Source organism: Thalassophryne amazonica, chromosome 11 (genome assembly GCF_902500255.1).
Source record: "Thalassophryne amazonica chromosome 11, fThaAma1.1, whole genome shotgun sequence".
Taxonomy (NCBI): Eukaryota; Metazoa; Chordata; class Actinopteri; order Batrachoidiformes; family Batrachoididae; genus Thalassophryne; species Thalassophryne amazonica.
The window spans coordinates 66,952,476-66,969,283 of NC_047113.1; the positions used below are offsets into that span (position 1 = coordinate 66,952,476).

The following is a 16,808-nucleotide window of genomic DNA, read 5'->3' on the forward strand; positions in this document are numbered from 1 at the left end:
TTTTTCATCATTTTTAATTTTGGCAGAAATTGTGCCTGACATGATAGAAATCACACGAGAGCTTATGTTTTACAGCCACAGGAAGTAAAAACCAAAGATAATAGAACAGAATAATAGATTTTGAGGATAACCGTTCAAATGATGATACAAGCATAAAACCTGGAAGGAACATTAAAATTGTGGGACTTAGAACCACACTTACATTTTGATGGTTTTTTTAATACTAAAAAAGTGCATGATGTCTAAATAAACATTTATGTATGTAACTAGTCGGTGACAGAAAAGTGTAACTGTCCAAATGCCATAAGCTAAAATGTATATTACAACTATTCATCTATTAAAAGTTAGATTTTATATTGTAACAATGAATGAAGAATAAATCTTATCATGCTAAACTGGAAAAGGATTTGCAGTATTTTTGTCTAGTTTTTTAATATGGTTTACTACTGCACATAAAATGTTTTTGGACTTGTTCTGCTGGAGAAAATTAAATGCTAAAGGCCCCTTCACACATAACACGAAAGATGGAGAAACCGGAAGAAAATCCGCAAACCAAACATGAAATATGGAACCAGGAAATATTGCACCTGCTGTCATGAGGGATGCAGAGTCGCACAGGCGTGCACGACAAACCAGTGACGGTGCACGTATACAGTGTTAGCAGCTGGAACGTGTTGCACCACATCACCACAAAAAAACAAAAAACAAAAACACTGCATTTTATTGAATCCCTCTTATCTTATCGAGCAGACAATACAAGTATGAACCATTTGTTCCTCTGTAGATGACCCATGGTCGTAGACGTACAGTCATGAAATGACATGAATGAAGCAATGTGCTCTCACTATGGTTTATGGCCAGCCGGGTATATAAATAATTAATACAATCACCGGACACTGATAGATGAGATATTGGTGTATAATTACTGAAAATCACTGGGTTGATATAAAAAAATAAATAAAAGGGGACCCAATACAGAACCCTGCAGTTAACCCTCTGGGGTCCAAGGGCAGTTTTTGGGCAGTTCACTCGTCTGGCATAAATGTTTTATTATTGCTGTTAACAGCTCTCCCTGCATCCCACAATCAAGTTTTATGTCTCTTTTGTTTCAGGACAAACTGTGCTTTCAGAATATATATGTTTTTGTTGTGTTTTATAAGTGTAATAAAGGTTTACAATCAAAAATAGGCAAGGAAAAAATAAAGCGAAAAATAATTTTCCACCCATTTATTCAAAACACACAGCAAACTATAATAAACAACTGTTTTGACACTTTATAAAGGTAATTTGAGGTCTTGTGTGAAATACTGTACAACAAAAAGGTTCAAACAATAAACATAAATGCACATTTTGAACAATATATACAAAATGGTCTATGCATTTTGTTGTCCATTGATATGGTAAACAGTGCTTTACGCAGAGAAAGCAACAGAGTTATCCAGTAACATTCACATGCAAACTCGTAGAGCAATCCTGATAGTTACACACTCTTTGTTTGAGCATGTGAGATTGTCATCAGAGGCTCTCTGTGTGCTCCTGCTTTCACTGATTGCTGTGCGTAATGGCGCAGGGCACACTGAGTATGTACTAATAGTATGTACTCATTGAAGCACCCAGGGGGCTATTCAAATGGGCCAACTAGTAAGATGTCATTCCTGAAAACGATCTTTGGCTTTTCACATGAGATAAATCTGCCCTGCGACTCAATTTTGGAAAACCATGTGACGGTGAACCAATTCCGATTGGACATTCACATTGCACACGTCATCACACAGCTTCTATGAGGAGTACAAAGATGGCCAATGGCTGGCTCGAAAGTCTGCGGAGTTAACTTTTCAGCAAAAAAAAAAGTAAGTTTCTATCTCATATCATTCAAAAGTTATTTATAATTTAGTAAAGCTTGGTCTTAGCCATTGTATATGACGGCGTCTGCCCCAGAGGATTAAATAAAAGTTAATAACAATTAAATAACAATTAAATGACGGTTAAATAAAAAATAAATGCCACTCGTGGGATTCAAACCTGCAATTTACAAAAGCTCTGATTAACAGACGGAAACTTTACCGCTGCACTACAATCACTGTCTTACAACAGGAGCATGAAATGCTTAAAATCAGCAAGGAGATAAACGTATGTTTTCAAAAAGAGAAGTTAGACGATGTATGGACACGCATGTTGGGCCGGCCCGCAGCCTGCCAAGGTGCGCTGTGTGCAGCCGCTGCAGCCGGTGGAAAGGCAAAAGATGTTTTATGTATTTCCACGTGAGGACAGCAGGCAGAGACACGTGCCTCATGGAGGAAAGTTGTAAGTTCATGTCCTTCAAATCACGGTACATGTTCCCCAGCTGGGAGACATCCAGGAGCAGAGATCTCAACAGCAGCTGCTATTGGCAGCCATGCTCCCCTGTCTGTTCAGCACACAGACCAATGTATCACTCTCTGTTTCTCTGTTATGTGGTCATTCATTTTAGTTATTTGTTATGTAATTGCGTATGTAGGTATTATCGGAATTATTTATATACCTGTCCCAGCAGTGGTCTCTGTGTTTGTAATGTGACACATCGTGTGCACTGGGCCGTCATTTCCAGCTGTCACTGTGCTGTGATCAGCTGACAGGAGCTTCCTCATGCTGTGTGCGCTCAGACGTGGCTGTCTAGCCCCCATGTCATCATGTCTGTACGCACATACAGTATAAGCATTTTATGCAAATGTGCCCCACGAAACATGCCACATGTGTTTCGGGGGGGGCACGCGCACAGGTGGATACACATGGATGCCACGTGTGTTGCTTTTTGCAATGCCACTCTCGTGGGGGCATTTAGACAAATTTCACAGCCAGCTCTAAAGTGATCATCTGCTCACTGTTTTCATGCTGACAGTGCGAATGGCCACACATTTTCTAAGTATCCAGAGAGCGGTGTTGGATGTTCATGTGTGTCACCGGGAATTTGGTCAACACAAGCCACGAAAGGGATCGAATGGGCATCCCACAATTATTCGGCTGCTGGTGTGCGGGAATAATTGTAGCGACAGGTATATGAGGCATTAGAGGCAGCTCCAATTTTTCACAAATGGCATGCAATTCCTCCTTCATGCACTAGTCGGCTTCAATCGTGTCATGTGTGAAGGGACCCTAATGCATGCTGAAAAAGTGCTATATGCCATGTGGATATTTTAGCCATTTTTTGGATGCTAAAAGGTTAATTAATGACAAGACTGGGCTTAGGATTTCAAACAAATTATTAACAGACCTGACATACACATAATTCCTTCATTAAACTTCAGATGTATGTGTGTGTGTGTGTTTGGGGGGGGTCGTGGTTCGCTCTACAAGCTGTTCCGCCATGATTCACCCTGATCTGTACTTGTTCATGCTATGTGTGAGGGGGCTGTTACATATATTTTTGTTCAATTATGGTTTTCTTTATTTGTTTTCTGTACTTCTTTTGGTATTAAGGGTTATACTTTTAGTTTCATTCTTATTCTCACTTTCCTTTGTTCTCTCTTGGTATGTGCATGTAGAACTGGATTTAACCAGTTTGTACCATTTAGGATAAAGTGAGCAGTGATGCCGGTAACGCGTTACTTAGTAACGCGTTAATCTTTCCAAATCAGTAATCAGATTAAAGTTACTTCTCCAAGTCACTGTGCGTTACTATTATTTTTGCATTGTGGGTCGATAGCAGCATTAAACGTGGTCCGTATACAGGAGGTCGGGGTTTGACTGAACTGCCCACTTTAAGTGAGCTGTGAGCTTTTCATCCGTGGTTTTTTGCAGCAGCTACAACTCGTCTTCACCTCTTAAAGCGCGGTGACAACACCACACCTGCACTGAGCTTTACAAAGACATTTTTATGCTTTTTTTTCTCTGAGCCGCTCCGTATCTGCTGCTAAAAACAGCTGATCCTCCGTGACGTGTCAACAACTAACACTATTTTCCACTCAAATGCACCTAAACTCTCTTTCTGAGGACCACATGATGTGAAAATGCAATAAAACTTTCTTACCTGTAAATCTGGTCATGTTTTCTGCATAAATAAATGTTATCCATTCTTTGTGCTCAAACGCCAAAGCAGGGGCGAATCCAGATGGAATGGAGGCGTGGGGCAGGGATGTGCCCCCCCACAACACCCCTAGATTAAAGGTCCAGTTTTGAAGCTGTTTTTTTACTACAACTACTAATACTACTTAAAATAATAATAATTTCGACAAGTAAAATGTTTAGAGAGAATTTAAATGTTAGAAAAATGTTAGAAAGAATTTAATAGTTACATTTATAAACAATGTAGGTTAGAAACTGCAAGTTTTACTGTTACAGTGCTGTCAACAGTTAAATATGAGGTCAAGAAAGAGGTCTTTATTTTACTTTTTATAAAACAAGTATTTATTTTCATTGTCATTGTTCAAGTCAAGAAATGGTGACTATAAAGTGAGTTTTGGCAAAACAAGTATCATTGTCATGTTGAGGTGGCAGAGGGTTGTTGTCGGCAGCTGGGGAAAGTAACTAAAAAAGTAACTAGTAATCTAACTTAGTTACTTTTCCAATTGAGTAATCAGTAAAGTAACTAAGTTACTTTTTCAAGGAGTAATCAGTAATCAGTAATTGGATTACTTTTTCAAAGCAACTGTGGCAACACTGAAAGCGAGTTAGGTTACAATTATAAATCATATGTCTCCCGTTATTGCGTGGGCTTGGGGCAGGGGGATGGACTTCCCTTGAATGCCCAGGGGGGCCACCAAGAGAAGGATTTTGCGAAATAAGGTCTGCCTCTGTTATGCATATGTAATACTGTATAAAAACTGCTTGTATCCATTGTTCTTGGTTCTGTAAGAGTGGATCCTGTCTGTAAGAGAAGTTCTTGCAGGGCCCAGGCCTGATTATTTTTGCTGTGACTTTGATTAAATTTAAAAGTGCAGGATAGTTCGAGTTTGTGCTTTGTAAGGGGCAGTATTACAGATAGAACTGGGGGAAGAATTAACAGGGCCCTTAGTATTGATTCAGAAATCGATTCTCATTCTGTGGCTGAAGGTGATGTAACACACTCATCTAAACGCCACGAATCGAAAATGTAAAACAGACAAACTTACTGTTCAGCATTTTAGTTCCAGCTTTCGAGGGCACTGAGAAGAAAAAAACATCAGGGAGAAATTAATTACACAGTAATAACTGTCATTATAAACCTTTTATTTTTTCTTTTAAATGGTTCAAGAAAATACCGCAGCCCTCACTGTGAGGCAAAATCAAACCCATAAAAGTGCAGTCAGCAACAATTTCACGAGTCTCCATCGAGGATCTGCAGACAGCTTTGTTTCTGCTACTTAAAAATGTCTCTGTAAGTTTGTTAGATGCATACGACCTGCTTTCCGGTTTACAATAGTGAAAATTATACTTTTGGGAAAACAATTTTAAAGCTTTACACAAAATGCAGCAACTGAAAATGCAGAACATGTGACTAGAACAAGTCGATGTTGCTGTGATCACAGTAAGTGTGTTATTTATAATTTGACTACTGTAGATCATCAGTCTCTAATGAGCTATTAAATAACGCTCCGGTTAATTAAGCTTTTGTTGAAGCATTTGACTGGGAAGCTCAGGTTAACATCGAACAGGGCTGCTGTATGTTATTGTGTTGAGAACTGCACATGGCAAAAATACTGTAAAGAACTGTCAAGAAGTTTTAAAAGGTTAGACGGGATGATGTGAATGAGAAACACCAGGAGTGAGATGGATGGTGAAGCAGACAAACAGCAGGATGAGATGATGAGCTGCGTGAAGGAAAAAGAGAAAAAAGAGTGAACAGTGGCGGATAAACATTTCAAATACCTTCAGAAGCCAGAACGAGATTGGGCTCTCTGTCACCAGTCGATGTGCCTCGGAGGAGCCGAGGCCCGCGGGAACCTGTTCATATTGTCAGGATTTGGGAGGCTGTCAGCAAACACACAGAATATTAAGAGCCACGGCCACAACATGAAGCTTTAGGCCGCTTCAGGGAGTGAAGAGCAGCTGTGCAGAAAGCTTCAACACCCACGTGGACAATAAGTGAGCTCAGTTAAAGGGGCGGTAAGTGGCGTTTTGTGAGGGGATGCTCCAACAGTTATTAATGTACAAAAGGCTGGTAAATACAATTATTATTGTGATTTCAGCCTCTCTGGTCATTTATCCATTTGTCCACACAGAGGAGTATGGAGCCTCCTGGGCTCACGGCTGTTATTTGCCTGTCTTTTAGCAACCACTGCATGGATTTTGACAAAATTTTCACCACAGATACATATTAGGCCATGGAAGACTCCATTAAATTTTGGAGGTGATTCGGATCCGGATTCTGGATCAAGATTTCACTTTATGGTATGTAGGCTTTGAAGGATTACGTCAAAACTACTTCACAGATTCTCACCAAATTTGCAACACAGATAGATATTAGGGCATGGAAGACTCCACTGAATTTTGAAGGGGATCTGGATCCGGATTGTGGCTCAGGATTTGTTGGGAGTGATCCGGATCAATATGCAGGTTCTGCAGCAGAAAGATACGATATCACAATGTAAAACCAAGATCAGGAAGACATTATTCTGTTTCAGCTTGTGAATTAAATAAGAGATTGCAACATTTTGATTATCTGTACCATTCTGGATCAGTATGCAATTACTGCATTGTGTTGTAGAATCCGTATCCAAATAAAGTCCGGGTCATGATGTGAATCTCATATCTTTTATTTTGAGTCCTTTTCAACCCTTGGCGGATGTCAGAAATCTCTGATTGCTCTTGTTTTATTCTGTGTTTAGACACAGTTTCAATCTCGGATTCTAATTTAAACAAATTTTAAACTTGTTTTAAACATCTACATCAATAGAAAAAGAATTGTTTTAACAGCTTTCTTCTCACTAAAATAATCTTACGTAGTCATTTTTGGAATAAAAGTCCCCAGATTAGTTCCAAATCAGGTTTTCTCTGTAATTTAACAGTTTTACATTGTGTTACAGCAGTTTTGTCATCCAAATGCAACTTAAAATACATATAACAGCATGCTTGTTAGTTTAAGCGGACTTTAAATAGGTGGAAGAGGCAGAATTTGCACCACAGCCCAACATGCTTGCCTCTCTCTGAACAAAATGACCAGGTGTATGTTCATCGGAGGCTGGCTGACTCTAAACGAGAGAAAACATTTATCACCTTCCAGTGCAAACACAGACTATACATTTGGTTAGTAATCATTCCAAAAAAGGCAAACAGGGAAAAGTAATGGCAGCAAAGAATTTTGATGGAACATGCAAAGAATATACAAACGCTCCGTCGTCCATTTAGTTTTCTTGTATCCTACCATCGTTAATCATGCTAACAATTTAAAGGGCTTTTATGACAAATCGGTTATGACACTCAGTGAAACAGGGTTTGGAGCAAGCCACATTGTGTGTTTTATGTGAAAAACACCAAATTTTGCATTGCCATTGCTTAATATATATCTTTAAAGCTGCACGGCCTTTGGGTTTTTTAAGATTTAAGTCATAAAAATAATTTTCTTCAGCACCACTATTATTTTATTCCTTAGCATTTAAATAAGGGATTCATAATGTTATGTTGCCAATATGATCAAAATTCACACTGTCTGGAAACAATTTAGAATTTCAACCCCTGAACAGGAGAAATTCAAGCGATCGGATGCCTTTCAAATACATTTGGTAAATATGTTCATTAAAATGAGCTATAATTTTGCAACATTTTACAAAAATAAACCTACATTATTATGCTTGGATTTCAGTAAAACTAAATTTTGTAAGTTTTGTGAAATGTGAAAGGCCGTGCAGCTTTAAATAAATAGATATCATGCCATGCTCACTTTTTAAGATCAGTATAACTGGTTGGTATAGGTTCAGCGTATAAGAAAACAGAAAATGACAATTTAGTTGTGTATTCACAGTGCTTCACTTTTTCCACATTTTTGTTATTGGATGAAATTCATTTTTTTCCCTCAAAATTCTACACACAATACCCCATAATGACAATGTGAAAAAAAATGTTTTCGTTTTTTAGATTTTTGCAAATTTATAAAAGAAAACAAAGAAATCACATGTACATAAGTATTCACAGCATTTGCTATGAAGCTCAAAATTGAACTCAGGTGCATCTGATCAATTTATTCCATTTTGGAATAAGGCTGTAACATAACAAAATGCAGAAAAAGTGAAGTGATAGTTATGAAGACAGATGATTTTTAAGATATTCCAGAGAAGCAAAGGTCATCTAGGATGTTGCCATTTATTATCCTCAGCAAAAATTTTGCAAAAATTGATATCTAATTTATACAAAATGTGGTGCTGAACCAATAAAAAGCATAAAATGGCACCATTACCTCAGACTGCACACATCAACGCTTACTGATCTGAAGGTATGTGAAATAAATGGAAGGCATGCATGGTCACCACAATCGCGGGGAAAAAACCCACCACCCACAGCATGTAGTCAACATGATTATTGATTACCTTGTCATAATAGAACTTGGGAGACTTTGTGATCGCTCACTATGATAACCATTATTACCAATTTCCATACTGAAAATGAAATACCGCATAAAAAAGTGATGATAATGCAATGGAAAGGACAAGGCATGCGAATTAAAGTGTGAGAATAAAAATGTTTTCTAGGACATAAACCTGTTCGTAAAGCCGTCTGTGTAAAAATCATAGTGTTTATTTACACCCAAGCAGAGAAAATAAATGAATAAATAAATAAAATATGCCGCATTTATCGGTAATTATTGCAAGAGCCCTTCGTTAAAAGTAAGGGGCACTTTTCGAAAGGTAGCACACGACAAAGAAGCCACATCTATAAGAGCAAATTCCAAGCTTCAAAACGGAAATCAGCACCAAGAATTTAGTAAACACTTTTATGTACAAGATCGAGAGAAAGCGACAGAAGTTAAAAGTAGATGGAGGTGAGCGACAGGTCTTACGTTTTCATGGGAATTGTCTCAATGCTATAAAGATACACACAAAAACAAACATAAATGTGTTAATGAAATATACAGCTCCAGAAACTGTCAAATAATTTGAGACATTTAATCTCAGCTGATGCGTTCATGTACATCAACGAACGAGCTGAGAGAAAGAGAATGAAGAATGACGCAAGCGTTTCTTTGTAAAGTGCCAAGTGCTTGACAGATAGGAAAGGAAAAAAGAAAAACAAAATGAAAGACATGCAAGATGGAAATAGTAGAAATGGTTATCACAAAGTAAAATGCCAAGTCCCAGAAACAGAGGAACTATAAGGAAGTGAAGAAGAAAGACAAAATAAATTAACAGAGGCTCCAAGGAAATAAAACAGCTTTTTATCCAAATGTTCATCTTACAACACAATAAATGTACAACCTGCATCAGTGTTAACAAAAATGAAATAAAATCTCAAAGTGCATCAAAACTAGAGGTTTGAGTTTATCTCACTTTCTTCAAAAAGAAACTGAACCAGTTAGAAATATTAAGTGCAATCCCACTTTCTCATGCAAATTATTCACGGGTTGACAGAAGTATTAAATACTCAGTACTGTTTTTGATATGATTTTCCCCCATAAACTTCTTGTTAATTATATTTAAAGGTGTAGTCCGCTTCAATTTTTTTTTTTTGCATTTATGTCATAAAAAGGATTTTATTCATTATCACTTTAATTTTGTTCCTTAAAATTTAAAATAATAAGGATTTAGGCCAAGCGTGCCGCAGCCCATGCAGTCGCAGAGGCAAAAAGTTGGGTCTGGGAGGAGTTCAGGGAGGCCATGGAGGAGGACTCTTGGTCGGACTCGAAGAAATTCTGGCAAACCATCCGAAGCCTCAGGAGGCAGAAGCAGCTCTCCACCAGCACTGTCTACGGTGCGGGTGGGGAGCTGTTGACCCTGACTGGGGATGTTGTCGGGCGGTGGAAGGAATACTTCGAGGATCTCCTCAATCCCATCGTCACGTCTTCCGAAGAGGAAGCAGACTTCAGATTCAGACAACTTTATTGATCCCAAAAAAGGGCAGTTAGGTTTACACTTCAATTACCTCAGACAAGATACAGCAATTAATCCACAATTATTACTTATTTACCGTAATAATGGCACACATCAAAATTAACATTGTTTATGTGTACTAAACTTGAAGCAGTCCGTCATCCGAATTGAGGTAAGTGGGTGAAGGCCGCTGCAACTGGAGTCTCGCCGCCGCTAGCTTGGGGGGAACAGGGAGGGGGGGAGGTGGCGTGAGCGGTGGCCGGGATGAGGTAAAGTGATGGGGGAGCAGGAAAGGAGGTAAAGGGAAAAAAAATTTGGAGCATGCTTCAGTCTTGTCCATGTGTAAGTCTGTCAGTTTATTGTCTTTGTGGGTTGAGATAAGGAGCCGAATAATCTCACCAAAGCCTGAAGACATTCCTCTGGAGGTAAACATTGGGCAATTTGTCCTTGAGGCTAGATAAGCCTGGAGTGTTGTGGTTGAGCAGTGAAAACACTTTTAACAGTTCCACTTGAACAACCAAATCCCAATTATGAATTAAGAATATTCACCGGCCTCTGAAAACTTCAGTTTCAACTGCAAGGCACGCATCAGCTCCAAGGTGTCATCCAATTTGCATCTGAGCTCAAGAGTCAATGCAGTCTGAGAATGCACTGCCTTGCCAACCTTGTTAATCATGACAGACAAGCGAGGGGCCGTGGTTCTTGATGCCACCGTCTTGCCAAATTTCCGGTAGATCAGGGCAGCACATAAGCCAAAAAGAACCAGCCCTGCTACCATGAGACCAAAAATGAATAAATCGTCGACGTCCTCAACGGAGAAAGGCGCCAAGCATGCAACATGCCAAGACCCCCAGGAGTCGAGGACATAGCCCGCAGGATATGTTCCATCTGGGCAGGTAGGTCTCCCCGGTCCTTACCTTCTTGTAGAAAAAATGGTGTTAATAGCGTTCACAGACCAGCTGATCAATTCCATGGTTAATCCAATAGTAGTCCAATAGATCCAGAATACAATATAATTTGAGGAATTCACAGTCTGGTGAAGTCGGGACTTGAAGGTTAAAGGCAGAGAACAGAGAGAACAGAGAGAACAGAGATAAGGGAGAGTGGAGGAGGTGCGACCGAACCTCGTCGGAGTCCCAAGCAGAAACTGGGGACTCAGAGGCAGACTCATCCATTACCCAGGCCAAAGTCACCGAGGTGGTTAGAAAGCTCCTCGGTGGCAAGGCTCCTGGGGTGGATGAAATCCGTCCTGAGTACCTTAAGTCTCTGGATGTTGTGGGACTGTCTTGGCTGACACACCTCTGCAACATCATGTGGCGGTCGGGGACAGTGCCTCTGGATTGGCAGACCGGGGTGGTGGTCCCTCTGTTTAAGAAGGGGGACTGGAGGGTGTGTTCCAACTACAGGGGGATCACACTCCTCAGCCTCCCCGGTAAGGTCTATTCCAGAATACTGGAGAGGAGAATTCTACCGATAGCCAAACCTCGGATTCAGGAGGAGCAGTGTGGTTTTCGTCCTGGTCGTGGCACACTGGACCAGCTCTACACGCTCCATCGGATGCTCGAGGGTTCATGGGAGTTCGCCCAACCAGTCCACATGTGCTTTGTGGATCTGGAGAAGGCGTTCCACTGTGTCCCTCGGGGCACCCTGTGGGGGTCCTTTGCTAAGGGCTATCAGGGTAGCTAAGGGCTACCCTGTACGACCGCAGCAGGAGCTTGGTTCGCATTGCCGGTAGTAAGTCAAACCTGTTTCCAGTGCACGTTTGCCTCCGCCAGGGCTGCCCTTTGTCACCGGTTCTGTTTATTATCTTTATGGACAGAATTTCTAGGTGTAGCCACGATGTAGAGGGGGTCTGGTTTGGGAACCACAGAACCTCGTCTCTGCTGTTTGCGGACGATGTGGTTCTGTTGGCTTTGTCAAAACAGGACCTTCAGCATGCACTGGGGCGGTTTGCAGCCGAGTGTGAAGCGTCTGGGATGAAAATCAGCACCTCCAAATCCGAGGCCATGGTTCTCGACTGGAAAAAGGTGCTTTGCCCTCTTCAGGTCGGTGGAGTGTCTTTGCCTCAAGTGGAGGAGTTTAAGTATCTCGGGGTCTTGTTCACGAGTGAGGGACAGATGGAGTGTGAGATTGACAGACGGATTGGTGCAGCATCTGCAGTGATGCGGTTGCTGTATCGGCCCGTCGTGGTGAAGAGAGAGCTGAGTAGGGGGGCAAAGCTCTCGATATACCGATTGATCTATGTTCCCATCCTCACCTATGGTCATGAGATATGGCTCATGACCAAAAGAATGAGATCGCGAGAACAAGCAGCCGAGATGAGTTTCCTCCGCAGGGTGGCTGGGCACTCCCTTAGAGACAGGGTGAGGAGCTCGGTAACTAGGGATCCTGTCCTTAGGGTGAACTAATTTCTGTCTTAAGGTGTTAACCAGTTTAAAGTAAACTGGGATTTTGTGCTGTCTGAAGATCCTCTGTAATTTTTCCCCTACTCTTGCTAAATAAGGGAGAGGCACTCCTCTTCTTCTTGTCTCCTGTCTATCTGGTCTCTTTGTTCTCTGGGACTTCTGCACTTTGTCCAGGGACCATCGTGGGTACCCACATACTGTGAGGGCTTTCCGGACCAGTTGTTGTTCTTTAGCCCTTCCCTCTGCAGTTGTGGGCACCTGTAGGGCTCTGTGTTGTAGAGTCCTGATCACCCCGAGCTTGTGTTCAAGGGGGTGGTTTGAGCCAAAGGGCAGATATTGGTCAGTGTGAGTGGGTTTTCTGTAAACCCCTGTCTGGAGCTGCCTGTTCGCTCCAATCATAACATTACAGTCCAAGAAGGCTAAATGGTTGTTTCTGGCATCCTCACGTGTGAACTTGATATTGGAGTCCACTGAGTTGATGTGTTCTGTAAAGTACTCAACCTCCTGTTGCTTGATTTTAACCCATGTGTCATTGACATATCTGAACCAGTGACTGGGAGGGATGCCCATGAAAGACATCAAGGCTGTCTTCTCCACTCGTTCCATGTACAGATTGGCCACAATGGGGGATACCGGAGACCCCATTGCACAACCACGGATCTGCCTGTATTAATCCCCCCTAAACAGGAAATACATGGTGTTAAGACAGATCTCCAAGAGCTGGCAGATGTGGTGGTGTGAGTTTGGTCCTTTCAAGTAGAGACACATCCTCCAGCAGTCTCTGCCTCACAGCTGAGATGGCCTCAGTGGTGGGGATGCAGGTGAACAACGATGTGACATCAAATGACACCATAGTTTCATCTGCCTCCAGCTGCAGGTCCTTGATCTTGTTCACAAAATCTTGTGTGTTCTCCACATGGTGGTCTGAGTTACCCACTAGAGGAGCCAAAATCCACTTGAGGTGCTTGGTCAAATTGTACATGATGGAATCTGTGCTACATACAATAGGCCTGAGTGGCACGTCCTGTTTGTGGATTTTGGGCCGTCCGTAGATGCATGGAGTGGCGTCCCCAGGGTACAGTCTGTAGTATGCCTGCCTGTCGATGAGTCCCTCTTTCTCCAGGTTTTGGAGGTAGCTAATGATTTTCTTCTTATAGCCACTCATGGGGTCTCTCTTCAGACGTTCGTATGTATTGGAGTCACTGAGCAAATTGTTGATCTTGGCCTCATAGTCCGATGTGTTCAGGACCACCTCGCATCTGTCTTTATCCGCTGGCAGGATAAGGATGCTTTGGTCCTTCTGCAGTGCTGCAACAGGAGATTGAGGACTTTACAGAACACATCAACTTGGTGGACTCCAATATCAAGTTCACACGTGAGGATGCCAGAAACAACCATTTAGCCTTCTTGGACTGTGATGTTAGGATTGGAGAGAACAGGCAGCTCCAGACAGGGGTTTACAGAAAACCCACTCGCACTGACCTGAACACAAGCTCGGGGTGATCAGGACTACAGGTGCCCACAACTGCAGAGGGAAGGGCTAAAGACCAACAACTGGTCCGGAAAGCCCTCACAGTATGTGGGTACCCACGATGGTCCCTGGACAAAGTGCAGAAGGCCCAGAGAACAAAGAGACCAGATAGACAGGAGACAAGAAGAAGAGGAGTGTCTCTCCCTTATTTAGCAGGAGTAGGGGAAAAACTACAGAGGATCTTCAGACAGCACAAAATCCCAGTTTACTTTAAACCGGTTAACACCTTGAGACAGAAATTAGTTCACCCTAAGGACAGGATCCCTAGTTACAGAGCAATGTAGTGTACTCTATCAGATGTCAGGAAAACTGTAACGAACACTACATAGGTGAGACTAAGCAAAATTTACACAAAAGGCTATACCAGCACCGCAGAGAGGGCGCCAGTGGACCTCAGTCTGCAGTTCATCTCCACCTTAAAGACACTAACCACATGTTTGAGGACAAGGAAGTTAAAATCTTAGCCAGAGAGAAGAAATGGTTTGAGAGAGGGGTCAAGGAGGCATTCTATGTGAAACAGTTGAAACCCAGCCTTAACCGGGAAGGGGGTCTGAGACATGCTTTGTCCCCTGTTCACAATGGGGTACTCAGGTCAAAGCAGTTTCAGTCTTTTGTTCATGGTATTGAGTCATTCATGTCATCAGGAGAGTCGTCAAGAGAGCCATCAGGAGAGGCGTCCATTCCATCATTAGGAGGGACAGCTGCCCTGTCATTAGGAGGGTGCTAACTAGAGCACAATAGGTGCTAATTAGAGCTATTGTTTAGTCACTAGCCCACAGCAGTCTGCCTCTCCTTAGGAGGGGTCTGGTTAGGTTTAAAACTCCAGCTTCTGTGGCTTCTGTTTATTCTTCTCTACAAGAGTCAAGACAGAAGTCAGACTACCAGAGCAAGAATTTTAGCTGAAGAAGCTTCTGTGATTTGAAGCGAAATGTCCTCGCGTCAAGCAACCCAGTCCAGTCGAAGATTCAAGCTTCTCTAATATGATGCATAGCCAATAGGTTGCACTTCAGCAGTGGGTCCAGATGGGGTAAGTCCAAGAATGTTTGTTCAGAATCAATGATTGATTGTTCAGGTCAAATAGCTGAACATCTACAGAGGCTCTTTATGTGAGTCTGCAGATGGAGAGAGTCCCAGTGATGTAGAAAACGTCTTGTTTTGTACCAGTGCCCAAAGTGGGGAGTCCAGCGGAGATAAAAGACTACAGACCCGTGTCACTGACATCACACATTATGAAATCACTGGAGGCTTCTCCTCCGTTACGTAGTGCCACAGGTAACACAGGAATTAGATCCCCTTCAGTTTGCATACCAGGAACATATGGGAGTGGAGGACGATGTACTCTATATGGGTACATGTCTACTCTGACAGCTCCGGTTCCTATGAGAGAATTATGTTTTTTGACTTTTCCAGTGTGCTTAATACCATTCAGCCAACATACTGAGAGAGAAGCTTGAAAGTATGGCTGTGGCCTGCTCCATAACATCTTGGATTATGTACTATCTCACATCAAGACCACAGTTTGTTAGGTTGGGGACTGGTGTTTCAGAGACACTGGACAGTAGCATGGGAGCCCCACGGGGGACTGGTTTGGGTCCATTCCTGTTCACACTATACACATCTGACTTCAAGTACAACTCCTGAATCTTGCCACATTCATAAGTTTTCAGATGATACAGCTGTAGTGACATGTGTGCGACATGGACAGGAGATGGAATACAGGGACCTTGTGGAAGCCTTCAGTGATTGGCACGTTAAGAATGGCCTCCTCCTGAACGCCACTAAGACTGAGATAGTGGTTGATTTGAGGAGCCTGTTTGTCTACGGTGGAGACATTATTGAGGTTGTCCAGGAATACAGATATTTGTGTGTAGTTCTGGACTGGTGTGTGACCACAAATGCTCTGTATCAGAATGGGCAGAGATTCCTCTTCTTTCTCAGGAGACCTGAATCTTTTAATGTCTGCAGTGTGCTACTGTTCATCTTTTATCAGACTGTGGTAACGAGGGCCCTGTTTTATGCTGCAGTATGTTAGTGAGGCAGCATGACAGAAACAGCAGGCGCCTGGACAAGCTGGTAAAAAAAAAAGTCCAGTTTGGTGCTGGGCAGGAGACTTGACTTACTGAAAACTGTGGTGGGGGGCACACATGGAGCAAGCTCCAAGTTTTAATGAACAATGTGAATCACCCTCTCCACAATGTTTTGGTTGGGCAAAGGAGCAGCCGCAGTGGGCGAGTTATCTCACTACGCTGCAGGACTGAGAGGTTCATTTACTTCCACAGACATTAGACTTTTTAATGCCTCTTGATACCACTAGAATCCCCTCTAATTTTGTCAAAATTTCATTTAATGTTATATTTTTTACCTCCAGAGACTTTTAGTCTTACATCCAACGGTTTTTCTTTGCTTTGCTTACAATCTGCGGCACTGTTAATTTAATTTATTTATATATACTTTGTTGTTTGTAAGTGGTGTGTTATTTTTATATGTGGTTTTTAGATGGTTGTGTTTTTAATTTATGAGCCATTGGATATTTGGATATCTGAATTTCCCCTAAGGAATGAATAATAATAATAATAATAATAATTTTATATATACATATATATATATATATATATATATATATATATATATATATATATATATATATATATATATATATATATATATATATATATATATATACATATATATATATCAAAAATTTGCTATTTCTGGAAATTTTTTAACCAAAGGCCACAGCACATGGGGAAACTCAATGACAAACTCAAACAGCATTGCTAGACTATGTGTGCTAATGCAACCCCTGGCAAAAATTATGGAATCACCGGCCTCAGAGGATGTTCATTCAGTTGTTTAATTTTGTAGAAAAAAAGCAGATCACAGACATGACACAAAACT

General features: G+C 41.6%; 1 protein-coding gene and 1 long non-coding RNA gene across 12 annotated transcripts in view; one reads left to right on the top strand and one right to left on the bottom strand.

The window, feature by feature from the left end:
- prom1a (prominin 1a) overlaps positions 1 to 16,808 on the bottom strand; it is a 252,412-nt gene that overhangs the window by 2,152 nt on the left and 233,452 nt on the right. For 4 of the 11 annotated variants that reach the window (XM_034182040.1, XM_034182039.1, XM_034182043.1 and 1 more), the window contains 4 exons: positions 8,948 to 8,971; positions 8,478 to 8,546; positions 5,824 to 5,925; positions 5,088 to 5,120 (listed from right to left, as the gene is read on the bottom strand). In XM_034182040.1, the coding sequence (XP_034037931.1) occupies positions 5,856 to 5,925; positions 8,478 to 8,546; positions 8,948 to 8,971 (163 nt within the window). In that variant the 3' untranslated portion in view covers positions 5,088 to 5,120; positions 5,824 to 5,855. Of the gene's footprint in view, positions 1 to 5,087; positions 5,121 to 5,823; positions 5,926 to 8,477; positions 8,547 to 8,636; positions 9,257 to 16,808 lie in introns of those variants that run through there. The other 7 variants (XM_034182041.1, XM_034182044.1, XM_034182045.1 and 4 more) reach the window with 7 other exon arrangements.
- LOC117520740 lies at positions 7,085 to 12,718 on the top strand. Its single transcript, XR_004563749.1, has 3 exons — positions 7,085 to 7,406; positions 11,820 to 11,824; positions 12,708 to 12,718. It is a non-coding gene; the product is annotated as an uncharacterized LOC117520740 (long non-coding RNA).